The sequence below is a fragment of the Triturus cristatus genome, chromosome 11, assembly GCF_964204655.1.
Source record: "Triturus cristatus chromosome 11, aTriCri1.1, whole genome shotgun sequence".
In the NCBI taxonomy this organism is placed as follows: Eukaryota; Metazoa; Chordata; class Amphibia; order Caudata; family Salamandridae; genus Triturus; species Triturus cristatus.
In genome coordinates this window covers 561,209,096-561,223,673 of record NC_140594.1, presented here as the reverse complement: position 1 = coordinate 561,223,673, position 14,578 = coordinate 561,209,096, and the positions used below count along the sequence as shown (strand labels likewise).

Here is a 14,578-nt window from a genome sequence, read left to right as displayed (position 1 = left end):
GCTCTGCGCATCGGACATGGCTGGAACATCAGTGCGTTTTCCTGGTGGTTCAACACCTGGCAGATTCTCTGAACGCCAGGGCGGACGAACTCAGCCGCAAGTGCATGATGGATCACGAATGGCGTCTTTACTCGGAGGTGGCGCAAGGCCTCTTTCAACAGTGGGGAGAGCCTTGGTTAGATATTTTCGCCACCGAAGAGAACGCGCAATTTCATCAGTTCTGCGCGTTGGAATTCCCAAAGCGGCACGCACTCGGAGACTTTTTGTCGCGAGTGGAGTTGCGGTCTGTTGTTCGCTTTTCCGCCTATACCACTTCTGCACAGAGTGCTGAAGAAGATCAGGCGCTACCGGGCACAAGTCATCCTTGTGGCCCCGGACTGGGCTCGAAGAGTATGGTATCCCGAGCTACTCAGTATGAGCATCGATTCCCCCGATCCGACTCCCTCTTCGGGAAGATCTTCTGTCGCAGCAGCAGGGGACGGTTCCTCCACCAGAACCTGTCCAGCCTCCACCTCTTTCCGTGGAGATTGAACCGGGGCAGTTGATTCCTTTCGACTTGCCTGCTGAAGTCTGTGATGTCATTCTGGCAGCCAGGCGTCCCTCCACTAAAGTGGTATACGCCTGCAGGTGGAACAAGTTTGTGGCATAGTGCACAACAAAGGCTGTGGATCCTCTTTCTGCCCCTCTTTCTGAGGTCCTTTTATTCCTTCTTTCTTTGGCCCGGCATGGCTCTGCTCTGGGCACTATCAAAGGTCATCTTTCTGCCATTTCGGCCTTTCTCATGCTCCCTGATAAGCTCTCTCTTTTCAAGTCCCCGGTTGTAAATAGATTTCTCAGAGGCGTTAGACACCTTTTCCCTCCTACTCCGTTTGTGATGCCACAGTGGAACTTGAATCTGGTTCTTACTTATCTTGTGTGCTCTCCTTTTGAGCCCCTTCACAACTGTCTTCTTCGTCTCTTGACCTTGAAGACTGCCTTCCTGGTTGCCATCACATCCGCTAGGCGAGTGAGTGAGCTCCAGGCTCTTTCTTGTAAACCTCCTTGTCGGTCCATCCGGACAAGGTTGTGCTCAGGCCCCGTCCTTTCTCTTTGCCAAAGGTTGTTACAGCCTTTCACATTGGGCAGACCATTACCTTGCCCACCTTCTTTCCGCCTCCCCATCCTTCCAGAGAAGAAGAGGCTGAACCCAAAACGTGTGCTCTCATTTTATCTCAACCGCACACAACAGTTCCGTGTGGATGACCACCTCTTTGTTGGCTACGTTGACACCAAGAAAGGTCGAGCGGTACACAAGAGGACTATCTCCCCCTGGGTCGCCTTGTGTAGCACAGCCTGCTACTCTTTGGCTAAAAAAGAGCCTCCGGTGGGGCTGCGGGCTCATTCCACTTGAGCAACTGCTGCCACTACTGCATTGGGACATGGTGTCCCCCTGCAAGACATCTGTCAGGCAGCCACGTGAGCATCGCTGCAAACATTTACTAAGCATTATTGCCTGGACAGCCAAGTTCGGAGAGATGGCTTCTTTGGCCGTTTTGTTCTCCGGGACTTCCTGGTGTGATCTTGGTTCGCAGACCCACAACCGGGGTTGGTTTTGCTGGGGTATCTATTCTAAGGTAAGGAATCTATCACTATGTGTTTCTTTCAGATGAACAAGTTGCTTACCTTCGGTAACAATATATCTGTAAGAAACATTAGTAGTGCTAGATTCCTTACCGCCCCACCCATCCTCCCCGTTCTGCGAACTGATTTCTAGGGATAAGGTCATCCCTTTCAGGGCCCTAGTTTCAAAACACCAGTGGTCAGTATCTTGCATGGCTCTGCATTCCTGGCGCGGAAAGTCGTGCACTGAACTAACGACAGCGCGCATGGGCGGCGTCTAAGTAGGACCGCGATGTCATCTCGGCGACCACTACGGACGCAGAGCCGCACGACGCCACCTACCATCGCGCAGGGGTAATGCTGACGAAAACTTTCCGGATCCAGTCTGACTCCTGGGGGTAATTCTAAGGTAAGGAATCTATCACTACTAATGTTTCTTACAGATATATCGTTACCGAAGGTATGTAACTTGTTCTTTCATAAACTAGTTGATGAAGTATAAAAAAAAGGCATTCACTTTTCATACAATGTACTGGTAGTGCGTTTTGTGCAACAAAAATAGCATTGAGAGAATGAATCAGTTGAGTGTGGTTTGCAAAAATCTGCCATTTGACCTTCGTTAGGGACGTCAAGAAAACACATTGTCTTACGTTTTAATGAATTGTCATTTCTTTATCTTTGTTTTTGTAGCTGTTACAACGTCAAAGTGGGAACTTTTTGATCAACACGAGGAGTCAGATGAAGAGCAAATTCAGAAGTAAGATGATCCTATTTCTTATAGGTTTTTGAAAGTTGGCCCATGCTAAAACAAATTTTTGGGTTTATACATGTTTAAGTTTGTTCGTAATTTTGTTAAGTCTATTCCTGCAAGGTTAAACACAACTTCAAGTTAAGTATGTATGTGTGTGTATGTATTACTTCAAGTTAAGTATGTATGTGTGTGTATCTGCGTGTCGGAAGGTGGCGTCGCGCGGCTCCGCATCCGTCGTAGGCGTCGTGGTCGCCGAGATGACGCCGCCCTCGCGTGCTGACGGCAGTTATTTCTTTTTCTGCGCCAGCAAGCGCAGATCCAGAGAGAGCAGTACCCCCAGTCACTTTTTGACAGTTTTTCAATGCCTTTTTGTCTTTTCTTTTCGAGTCGATCGACTCCTGGTGCCGTAGGGATGCCCGGCTTCAAGTCTTGCAGGGACTGTCATCGAATAATGTCGGTGACAGACCCGCACCGCGTATGTCTCTTCTGCCTGGGGCACAACCATGACCCCAAGTCGTGCCCGACTGTCGAGCCATGGCGCCAAAGACTTTGCAGGAGCAGTACCGAAAGTTACTTGAAGTCCGGCAGTCTGTTCCGTGCTGCTCAAAGTCCCGGTCCCATGGGAGGTCGAGGGACCGGTCGTGGAGCCATCACCATCGATCGTTGGGATCGAAGTCTTCGCACTCGGGATCCGGTAAGACGAAGCATCACAAGAAGTCGAAGAAGGGTCATCGCTCACCGACTTCCCCCTCGCCCGTCGCAGCTGAGGGTGCGGGTGGTGGGGTGCCTCCCCCGTGGCTCCGGCAGAGCATACGGTGTCGCTGTCTGCCTACCCGCCCTTCCCGGGTCTGTCAGCGACTCCGGCCCACCTGCAGGAATTTCTGGCACCCATGGCCCGCCTCTTTGGGCCGTCGGGCCCCCCCGGCGCGCCTTCAGGCCCCATGGGCCCGACTGGGGGTCCTCGCCCTTTACAGTCGGCGGCTCCGACATCGCTGTCGACTTCTGTGCCGCAGGGCCCCCAAGGATCCAGGCCTGGATCCCGGTCGTCGCCGGTTGACCTCGTGACACCTCCACCAACGTCGACCCCACCGGCACCATTCCCGATGTCGCCCTTGCCCCCGGACGTCGTCGTCCCCGGTTTCAGCCCTGAAGTGTACACGGCGCCGGAACGGCGTCGCTCGATGCAGATTCCTACGCCCATGGGGCCTTTCCCAGGGCGACCCCCCCTATTTCTCTCCCAACCCCTCAGAGCTTGGTTGTCCAAGCCTCTACGTCCCAAAGCACCTTCCCTACCGCACCTCCAGAAAGGAAATCCAAGAGACTGGAACAGTTTAGGAAGAAGATTTTTTTCTTCCACCAGTTCAGGGCTTGCCTCTTGGGCCGTTATTCCCTCTCTATGGGATACGGTGGCGCAGGTGCTGCTTCAGTGTCTGGAGGAGGCCTGGACAGTGCTCTCCAAAGCTATTGCTGAAGGGAGAGATGCGGCAAAGTTCACAATACGATGTGGCCTTGACACCACTGACTTGCTGGGCAGGGCGATTTATCCAGTTTTGGGGTATCTTTCATAGATTCACATGCTTAGAATCATCCCCGCCGATGAGGTGGGAGTCTCTCGGTACAATAAATATATACATAATAGTCATAAAAAACATTATACAATAGGCTACTATGGCCACTAAAGTCACTACATTAGCCTATCTTAGTCCTTTTGTAAAAAGAACCAAATCTGGAACACAGCCAATCAGGCTGCAGCACCATCTTAGAACCCTCCACAGAGAGGCACACCCTCAGATTTTCTACCACATGTTGTGTGACAGGGAGTCTCCCTGAGCTCTGCTCAGTTTTTCTTCACCTTTAGCTGAACTTTGTGAGTAGCTAGGTCTGATTCTTCAAAGAAAAGCTGGTTTTTGCCTTGTTCTTCATGTGGGAAGAAGAGACTACATTTTGAGGATCCCCGCAAGGAATGTATTTATTGTCTTTACCCAGCGCACAAGGTTAAAGACTGCAGGATTTGTAGAACCTTCCCTGCCAAGACTTTGAAGGACAGAAAAGGAAGATTGCTGGTTTGGCTGGAGAAATTGAAGGCTACATCTAATGTCGTTTCAGGAGATGATGGCAGTGTTAGTCCTCAGGCGTCCACCCCTCTGGCCAAAAAGAGGGATAGATCTGTTGACCCACCCCCGAGCGACAGAGTAAGACCTTGAAGAAGACTCACTCTGAGACTGGCCCCTATTCCTCTAGAAAAGAGAAGCTTTCATTCTCTTCAGAGGTGAAATCTGGTGAAAAAATTCAGATTTCAGTGAAAACTGCCTAAAACAGCAGAAAACTCATTCTGAGTCTGTCAGGATCCCGTTGACGTAAAAAAAAGCACCGTCTACGATGAAATCTCCTCAGATGGTGAGTGATTCCTCGTTGTCGACAAAGAACATCCCGTCATCGATGATCGCTTCGTCGACGACTGCACCGTCGACTATTATAACATCGTCGTCGACGATGCCAATCTCGTCGACGCCTACCTCGTCGTTGAGGGGACACATGCCTTTGACGCTTTCGACATCGACGACGATAAATCTCCCGTCGACGGGTCCACCGTCAACAACGATACAACTCCCGTCGACGGGTCCACCGTCGACGACGGTACTACTCCCATCAAGTCCACCATCTGCGTCAGCAGTGGCTTCGACGACAACATCGTCGACGATGGTTTTTCCGTCGACGATTACAACGTCGACTGTAGCTTCTGTTATGGCTATCTCGGCTGATACTGGCTCACCGTCTATGTACATCTCGTCGACACTGAAGTGTAAAAGGCCTAAATCTTTACAGATTACGCCAGTTTGGACATCAAAATTATCGGTGTCATTCCCATCTTCAAGAAACTATTACCAGGACGTTTCTCATATTTCACCCTTGCCTCCTAGTCACTATCTGGAGGAGTCAGATGATGGACTTTTAGCCCAGCATGTAACCCTTCTCAACTCACGATCAAATATCAGGATGACGACGATGAGGAAGAGTACTATGAGCCTTGTGAGTCTATACGAGGTCTTCAAGAGACTTCATTTCAACAGGAACCTATGGCGCAAATGCCTATGGCCTTGATGCAGGATCTGACTGCTATGTTGAGGGATTATCATACACGTTTTCCACCAGCAGCACCTGTTCCAACACAACCTACTACGCCTACGGTTTTGCAGATTGCAGGTCCTTCTGCCCCTATCAATGTTCCTCAGGAAGTTGTACCTGCGCAACATTTAGTCCAAGATGATGGCGATACTGTGGCTGAAGATGGTGAATTACCAAACTCACCCGCAACTGTGGATCAATGAGATGGATACTTGATTCCTACGCCATCCTCACCAGTTCCTCAGGCAGTAGATTCCCCTCATGAAGATATTGGAGGTTTTCACACAATTATGGAGAGGGCAGCAACCGGTTTAATCTTTCTGTATCTGTGAAGCAAACAGATTGTTTCCTTTACGATTTTAAGGACCAGAGTAGGAAGTCCGTACGTTCTATCCCTATAATAGATCATATCTGGGAAGAAGAAACTAAAATAATAAACTCCATTTTCAGTGCCTGTGATTCTCCCTAGAATAGATAAAAAGTACAAAGCACCGGATAATGCTCCTGTTTGCCTGTCCGGACATCCTAGACCAGATTTCGTTATTTCACAGGCTGCTCAGCGCAAGTCTCGGAATCCATTCATTCCTGTGACAGCACCGCCGGATAAGGATGGGAGGTGCCTTGATAACATTGGTAAGCGTTTCACCACCATGGTGGGTGCTTCAGTTCGTGCTACAAACTCTTTGGCAATTCTAGGGAGATATGACCAACTATGGTCGAACATTTCTCCATACCTCGATTACCTACCTTATGACAAGAAGCAGGAGGCAAAGAAAATTCTTCTTGAAGGAGAAAGGGCTATATCAGAAATTTCTATTTCTATGGACCTAGCCTCCTTGGGCTTTCGTCAACTTGCCGGAGCAGCAGTCCTTAGACGTCAGGGATGGTTGAAATCTACCACCTTTCGCCCTGAGGTCCAAACGAAGATTTTGGACATGCCATTTGATGGTGATATGTTATTCAGGAAACCTATAGATGAGGCTTTGCAAGACATCAAAAAAGATACTGACACTGCCAGAGCCTTTGGCACCTTACAATATCGGAAGACTCCTTTTCGGGGAGCTAGGGGCAGAGGATCGTATTCCTTTCATGGTGGCTATCAAAGATGCCAAAACCAAGGCAATCAGGGAAGATATAATTAGCAACAGCAGCAGTCCTACAGAAACCCTCCAGCTGCCGCTTATAGACAGCAGAATAGAAGACGTCAACCTCAAGGCAGGGATTCTGCTAGAAAGCAGTGACGACTTCTTAGCACCCGCAGCAGATCTGCTACACCTTATTTACAAGATTCCGAATGTATCCCAACATCTCAGGAATTGGAAAAAATTAACCACAGACAAGTGGGTCTTGGATATTCTCAGATTTGGGCATACCCTGGAATTTGTCAGTGCCCCCCCTCCTCATCCACCTTTAAAGAAACATCCTCCACATCTTGCTCTTCTCAGGAAGGAACCAAAAACCATGTTCTCGAAAGGGGCGATAGAAAGAGTGCCTCGCTCTCAGGTGGGGAACGGGTTTTATTCCCGCTTTTTTCTAATAAAGAAAGTCAGGGGAATGGAGACCTATCCTGGATTTAAGAAAGCTGAACAAATGTCTTCAAAAGAAATCCTTTCGCATGGTCACGCTTCAAGAAATCCTTCAGCTTCTGGACCATGCAGATTACATGACATTGGATCTCCAGGATACATACTTCCACATCCCCATTCACCCCAAGCATCGGAAATTCCTTTGTTTCACTGTGGCAGGTGCCCATTTCAAAGTCCTCCCCTTCGACATACGCTCAGCCCCGAGAGTCTTAACAAAATTCCTGTCCCCGGTGCCGGCTCACCTCAGACTTCAAGGAATACAATTATTCCCTTATCTGGACGATTGGCCAATAAAGGCTCCTTCCTTTGGGCAGGCTTCTCGAGCAATGTCCACATGCCTACAGCTATTTCAATCCCTAGGACTGTCCCTGAACATTCAAAAATCAGTCAAAGAACTCAATTTCTAGGGGCAGTGTTGGATACTATTCGGGACAAGGCATTCTTGTCCAAAGAAAGACAATCATATCTCATTTCTCTGGCATCAGAACTCCTAAGAAGAAGGTTCGCTTCTGTGAGAATCATCAAATCATTCTCGGGAATACTAACATCAGCAATTCTGTTAGTACCTCACACCCGTCTATGGATGCGGCCGATCCAAGAGGAACTAGACAGTCAGTGGCTGCAGATCTCGGGGTCGTTCGACGACCTAGTGGAAATAACTCCAGTTGTGCGAGAAGCGCTATTCTAGTGGCTGCACTCCAAGAATGTCTCAATCGGGCTCACTTTTCTTCCTTCCGTGCCGGAGTTCATCCTCCGTACAGATGCCTCCCTAGAAGGGTGGGGTGCACACCTTCAAGATCTTTGCATAAGAGGAAGGTGGTCTGCTGCTATGGCGAAAATGCATATCAATTTCTTGGGGCTTCGAGCCATTTTTCTGGCGTTGCAGTCCTTTCTCCCAAGGCTTCAAGGGTCAACAGTTCTGATCAGAACCGACAACACCACTTGCATGCACTACTTAAACAAGCAAGGAGGTACCAGTTCACACATTCTGTCTCAAGAAGCTCAAAGCATTTTGGAATGGCTGCTGTCTCACAATATCACGATCAAGGTGGAGCATTTGCCGGGGATTCATAATACTTTAGCGGACACTCTGAGCAGGTCCTCGAAGTCCTGTGACGAATGGGAGTTGGATCAATCAGTCGTGGAACACGTATTTCGAATGTGGGGCAAACCAAATCTGGATCTCTTTGCCTCCAAGAACAATCGGAAGTGCCCTTACTTTGCCAGTTGGGAACCGGAGAAGGTCTCGTGGGGGAACTCCTTCATGATGAGATGGACAGGGATCTTTGCTTACGCATTTCCCCCCTTTCCGTTGATCTCAAGACTTCTACGCAAGCTCAAGATGGAACCATGTTGCATGATTCTCATTGCTCAGCGGTGGCCGCGTCGGCATTGGTTTACGGAGCTTCTCCTACTGTCCAAACGCAGACCATACCGCCTTCCTGCAGTTCCGACCCGGTTATCAATGAGCAAGGGCCAGATTCTTCATCCTCGTCCAGTCCAATTGCATCTTAATGCATGGTTTCTGTATTCACAGAATTCAAGGAAATCTACCTCAGGATTGTAGAGAGATTCTTGCTAGGGCAAGAGCTCCTTCTACCTTAAAGACTTGTGTTTGAAATGGAAATGATTCTGTGCCTGGTGTGCTGACAGAGATATACATCCTGTACGAAGTTCTCCAGATAAAGTTCTGCCTTATCTCCTTTCGTTATCTAAGTCTGGTCTTATGTTTACTTATGTCAAGTTACATTCAGCGGCCATCTCAACCTACAGACGTTCTGCAGGAGCTGCATCTCTTTGCCTCTAATCGCTTGATCAAACAATTTCTAAAAGGGCCGTTCAGAACTTTTCCACCCGTCAAAGCCCCTCCTCCAGAATGGAGGCTTAATCTGGTGTTACAACAACTCATGAAGCATCCTTTTGAGCCTGTTCACAAGGCTGACCTCAAATACCTCTCTTGGAAAACTGCACTTTTAGTGGCACTCCCCTCTGCTCGGAGAGTCCACGAAATCCAGGCCTTCACTATCAAACAACCTTATTTGAAATTCACCAACTATTATGTCCTCCTCAGAACTAATCCAACGTTTATTCCGAAGGTTCCCTCTACATTCCATCTTAACAAGCCTGTTATACTGCGTTCTTTCTTTCCCAATCCGTTTTCCTCTGCTGAAAAGACTTTGCATACCTTGGATGTTAAAAGATGTCTGAAATTTTATATTTCACGTACTGTGTCCATCAGAAAGTCGGATCAATTGTTTATTTCTTATGGTGGTCAAAAGCCTGGAACAGCAGTTACGAAATCCACTATTGCAAGGTGGATTGCATCTACTATCCAATTCTGCCATAATAAAGCTGGACATACTTTATCTGCGAAACCCAAGGCTCATTCCACAAGGGCAGTGTCCTCATCTACTGCTCTTTTTGCCGGAGTGCCTATAGAGAAGATTTTCCGTGCTGCAACCTAGTAAACTATGCATACTTTTACACAGCATTACTGTCTGGATCTGGCGACAGAGGCTGAATCAGCTGTGGGGCAAGCAGTGTTGCTAAACCTTTTCAAATAAGGTAAGCCTCTGTAAGGACGTGTTTGTCATTACATGTTCACATATACATGGAGTATTGTTTATTCTTTTTTCATACTATGCTTCGTGTGTTTATGTATATAATAAGTATATATTCACTAAAAAAAACATAGGTTTCAGGGGCGTTATAGTTAGCTGGACATTTCCTTCGTACAAAACCCTAGAAATTCCTCTGTTATAGTTAGTTCAGCTAACTATAACTCGCGCCCCCGCAATGCACTGCTGATGACGTCACATATTACATCACTCATGCCCTGGTCAGTGACATCACTGATGACATCACTGATGACATCTCAAATGACATCACTGATGACATCATCCAGTGAATGTGTGTTTTTCTGAAAAGGTTACATATGTTTTATATATTTATAGTGAAAGGCCTGTTGAAGAATGAGTGGGTGTATAAGTGTGTGAATGGGTGATTTTCTAGGTGCGTAACTGACTCTATAAGTGAGCCATTAAATGTATCTTACTGCAGACTAGTGACTAAACTGTGTGAATGTCTGTATGTGTCTGTGTGTTGGTGTATATGTGACTGCATGGTTTTGTGAATAGCTATATGAGTGTCTATATGGGTTATTGATTGGTTGTCTGAGTATCTGTATGGGTGCCTGAGTGTTTGTGTGGGTAGGGTGTGTGTGTGACTCTGTGCATAGATGTGTTAGCGGGTGATTCAGTGGGTGCATGGTTTTAAGAGTGCAATTGTGATGGACTGTATGGCTGGGTGAGTGTATGTATGGGTGTTTTAGTGATTGAATGTATATCTCAGTTGTACATGTGTCAGTAACTACATATGTGAAAACAGTGTATATGTGTGTAAGATTATATAACTATATGTGAGAGTGTGTGATTGCGGGAGTGGCTGTATGGATGAGTGTGTGCTTGTATTTGTAATTGTATAAGAGCGTCAGAATTTGTTAGTATGTTTATGAGTAAGTGAACTTGAGTGTGTTTAACTGTATAGGTGAGTAAATTGGACTGTGTTTAATTATTTGCATGACTGACTAGGTGTGTCAGTACCTCAATGGATGATTGGCGGTGTGTGAGTGTCTATATAGGTGTATAAATGCATATGATAGTCTTGTACAGAGTGACTGTAAGTATGAGTGACTGTACAGGTGAGTGAGTGGAGATGTATGTAGACCTAAGAGTCAATGAGTGGGTATGTAGTTATTGGTATTGGAGTATCTATGGTTTTGAGAATTTTGAGTCGGTGTATCAAAGGTTATATTAGGGTGTGATAAGATGCACTAATTTATCACGTGGATGATGTCATCAGTGATGTCATTTGAGATGTCATCAGTGATGTCATCAGTGATGTCACTGACCATGTCATGAGTGATGTAATATGTGATGTCATCAGCAGTGCATTGCGGGGGCGCGAGTTATAGTTAGCTGAACTAACTATAACAGGGGAATTTCTAGGGTTTTGTACGAGGGAAATGTCCAGCTAGCTATAACGCCCCTGAAACCTTTGGTTTTTTCAGTGAATTTCAAAGGTTTTTTAAATGCCAATTCCTAACTATAACGTGCATGAAGCCTATGGTTTTTTCAGTGAATTTCAAAGGTTTTTTAAATGCTAATTCCTATCTATAACTTATCTCTAAAGATATCATGTTTAATGATTTTCATTGGATTTCTATATTTTTCAGATTCAGTGTGTCAATTTCATTAATGAAATTCTTTTTTATCACCATTTTTTAAATTTATTTTTTAATAAATTCTTTTAAAAATTAAAATATATTTGTTTTTATTGAGTTTTTCAAACATAGTTTTTTATATTTTTAAAAATATTTCATTAACTATATGTTCAAAACTTTATTTTATATATTTTTTTTCCTTGTTTTTGGATCCGCGCACCCTATGCGCACCGTTCTCGATCTGGTCTTTTTTCCCAAAAAATTTTCTTGGATCCGCGCACCCAACGCGAGAGGATCCATGCACCAAACGCGATAGGATGCGCGCACCCTGCGCGCATTTCGCCATTTTTTTTTTTTTAAAAAGGGGGCCCCAGGGGGTCCTTCTGGGACCCCTTAAGCACCTCTAGAGGGTCAGAGTATTTCCACTCTGCCCCCTTTATATGTTTTACACACTTATACCCCTTGCTTCTTCAGCCTCGCTTCTACCGAGGCAGAAAATGGCCGCCAACAGTTCCTGGTTTCGAATGTAGACAGACACTCGACAGCCAATTAGCATTCAGCGTGCGATCGGTAGGGTGCGCTCTCGATTCGCGGAGGGTGCGCTTACGGTGCGGGTTGGGTCCGCGGATCCTCCCCGGCCATAGATATCACTAACTTTTTTACGCTAATTTTCTCAGGAACTAATGAACAGATTCACACCATTTTTGCAAAAGGCACGAGTCTGAACTGAGGACTACCTCTTTGCCAAATTTGGTGTCATTCCGTTCAGCGGTTCGGGCTGTAGCTGCGACAACAGATCCTATGGGAAATTGCATGGGGAAAACACGTTTTGGGACCCCCCTTTTTTCTCGGCCACCGCTTTACGAATCACCACGTAACTTTCAGGGTAGCAGCGGAGATGGCCAAAAGTTTGGAAAATTTTGCGAGGTTTCATCAACCGGCGCCAGACTTATTGGGAATAGAATGTTGCGGATTTCCTATGGAAAATAGGTCCTAATTATAACTATCTACTGGCGACCGCCAGTAGAATATATATATATATATATATTTTCTACTGGCGGTCGCCAGTAGTTATAGTTAGGACGGTGTTTCCATAGGAAATCTGCAACATTCTATTTGGAATAACTTTGGCGCCGGTTGACGAATCCTCGTGAAATTTTCAAAATAGGTGGGGCGCTCCGCTCCTACCCTGAAAGTCTCGGGGGGATTCGTCAAGCGGGGGCTGAGAAAAAAGGGGGGTCCCAAAACATGTTTTCCCCATGCAATTTTCCATAGGGATCTTTAGTCCAAAGTACAGCCCGAACGGCTGAACAGAATTACTTGAAATTTGGCAGAGGTAGTCCTCAGCTCAGGGATGTGCCTTTTGCATATATGGAGTCAATCTGTTCAGTAGTTCCTGAGAAAATTGCTGTTAAAAGCACATACATATCTATAGCCGCGCACCGTGCGAGCACCCTAACGTGCGGGAGCGTAATTCTGATTGGTAGTTACATGTTAGTCAACGTTCGAATCGGTCGAAATCAGGAAGTGTCGGCCGCCATTTTGTTTGTTTTCAGTGCGAGAGTGAAAAAGGAAGGTGGCGAACGTGAAAAGGGGGCAGGGTAGAGAGTTCCTGACCCCCTAGCCTTTGTCAGGGGGTCCCTGAAGGACCCCAAAGGCAGAAAAAAACATTTTAATTTTTTTTTTTTAAAAATCGCGGGGGTGCGCGCACCGTGCGCGCACGGTGAAAACCCCCCAAAAAAAATTTTTTTTTTTTAATACGTAGTTTATTGTAAAATAAATATATAAAAAAAATAATACATACATAACTTAGCATTTAAAAAACCTTGCAAATTCACTTAAAAAACCATAGGTTTCACACATGTTATAGTTAGGTGGATATTTCACTCGTAAAAAACCAATGAAATTCCCCCGTTATAGTTAGTTCAGATAACTATAACTCGCGCGGCCGCCACTCTATCACAAGGATGATGTCATGAGTGATGTCATGAGTGATGCCACTGACCATGTCATGAGTGATGTAATATGTGACGTCATCAGCAGTGGACAGCGGTCGCGCGAGTTATAGTTATCTGAACTAACTATAACGGGGGAATTTCATTGGTTTTTTACGAGTGAAATATCCACCTAACTATAACATGTGTGAAACCTATGGTTTTTTAAGTGAATATATATGTTATAATGCTTCCACTTATTTGGGTTAGAATGTTATATTGCATTGCTGTATTGGTATTACGAGGTATCTGTTATTTTTCTTATGATACCCACCATCCACTATACAACGAAGGATTTTTTACTGCTAGCTATTCTGATTCTAAGCAAGTGAATCTATGAAAGATACCCCAATACTGGATAAGAAAACTAGTTACTTACCTGTAACTTTGGTTATCCAGTATTGATATCTTTCATAGATTCACATGCGACCCACCCTCCTCCCCGGAGAGGCTTACCTTATTACCTGTACATATTATTGTCACTTGTGCTATGAAAATCTGAGGGTTTGCCACTCTGTAGAGAGTTCTAAGAGGGTGCTGCAGCCTGATTGGCTGTGTTCCAAATTTGGTTCTTTTTACAAAAGGACTACGATAGGCTAATGTAGTGACTTTACTGTCCATAGTAGCCTATTGTATAATGTTTTTTATGACTAATATGTATATATTTATTGTACCGCGAGACTCCCACCTCGTCGGCGGGGATGATTCTAAGCATGTGAATCTAGGAAAGATACCAATACTGGATTACTAAAGTTACAGGTAAGTAACTCGTTTTCTTCCACGACAGTGGCGCTCTGCCGCCACGCCTGGCTGAGAACTACTGGCATCTGAAAGAGACACGTTAGTGATAGATTCCTTACCTTCGAATATTTCCAGGCGTCAGACTGGATCCGGAAAGTTTTGCTAGCAGTACCCCTGCGCGTCAGTAGGTGGTGTCCTGCGGCTCCGCGACCGTCGCTGGCGTCGTAAGCGCCGAGATGACGTCACGAAGACTACTTAGGCGCCACCCATGCGCGCTGATGTCAGTTCTTTATTTTTCCGCGCCAGCAAGTGCAGATCCGGATAGAGCACGTTTCTTAGTCACTTTTTGACTACTCTTTTGAGACTTTTCTCGCCCCTTTTTAGGTCTCGCCTGACCCAGCGCATGCGCTGGTCTGGCGAGACTTATTGAGAGGGCTCCAAAAAGTGCTACCAGGCCAGCCTAGAGCTACAGTGCATGTGCGCGGGCGCGCGCTGCGCTTTACCGCAATTACTTTAACTTTAGCCAATAGGTCTCGCTTTTGGGACCTTATAAGTATTT

The 14,578-nt window shown here is 46.1% G+C and overlaps 1 protein-coding gene across 1 annotated transcript in view; it reads left to right on the top strand.

The window, feature by feature from the left end:
* U2SURP (U2 snRNP associated SURP domain containing) overlaps positions 1-14,578 on the top strand; it is a 776,636-nt gene that overhangs the window by 485,462 nt on the left and 276,596 nt on the right. The window contains exon 22 of the mRNA XM_085633584.1: positions 2,290-2,356. Within this exon, the coding sequence (XP_085489710.1) occupies positions 2,290-2,356 (67 nt within the window). The remainder of the gene's footprint in view (positions 1-2,289; positions 2,357-14,578) is intronic.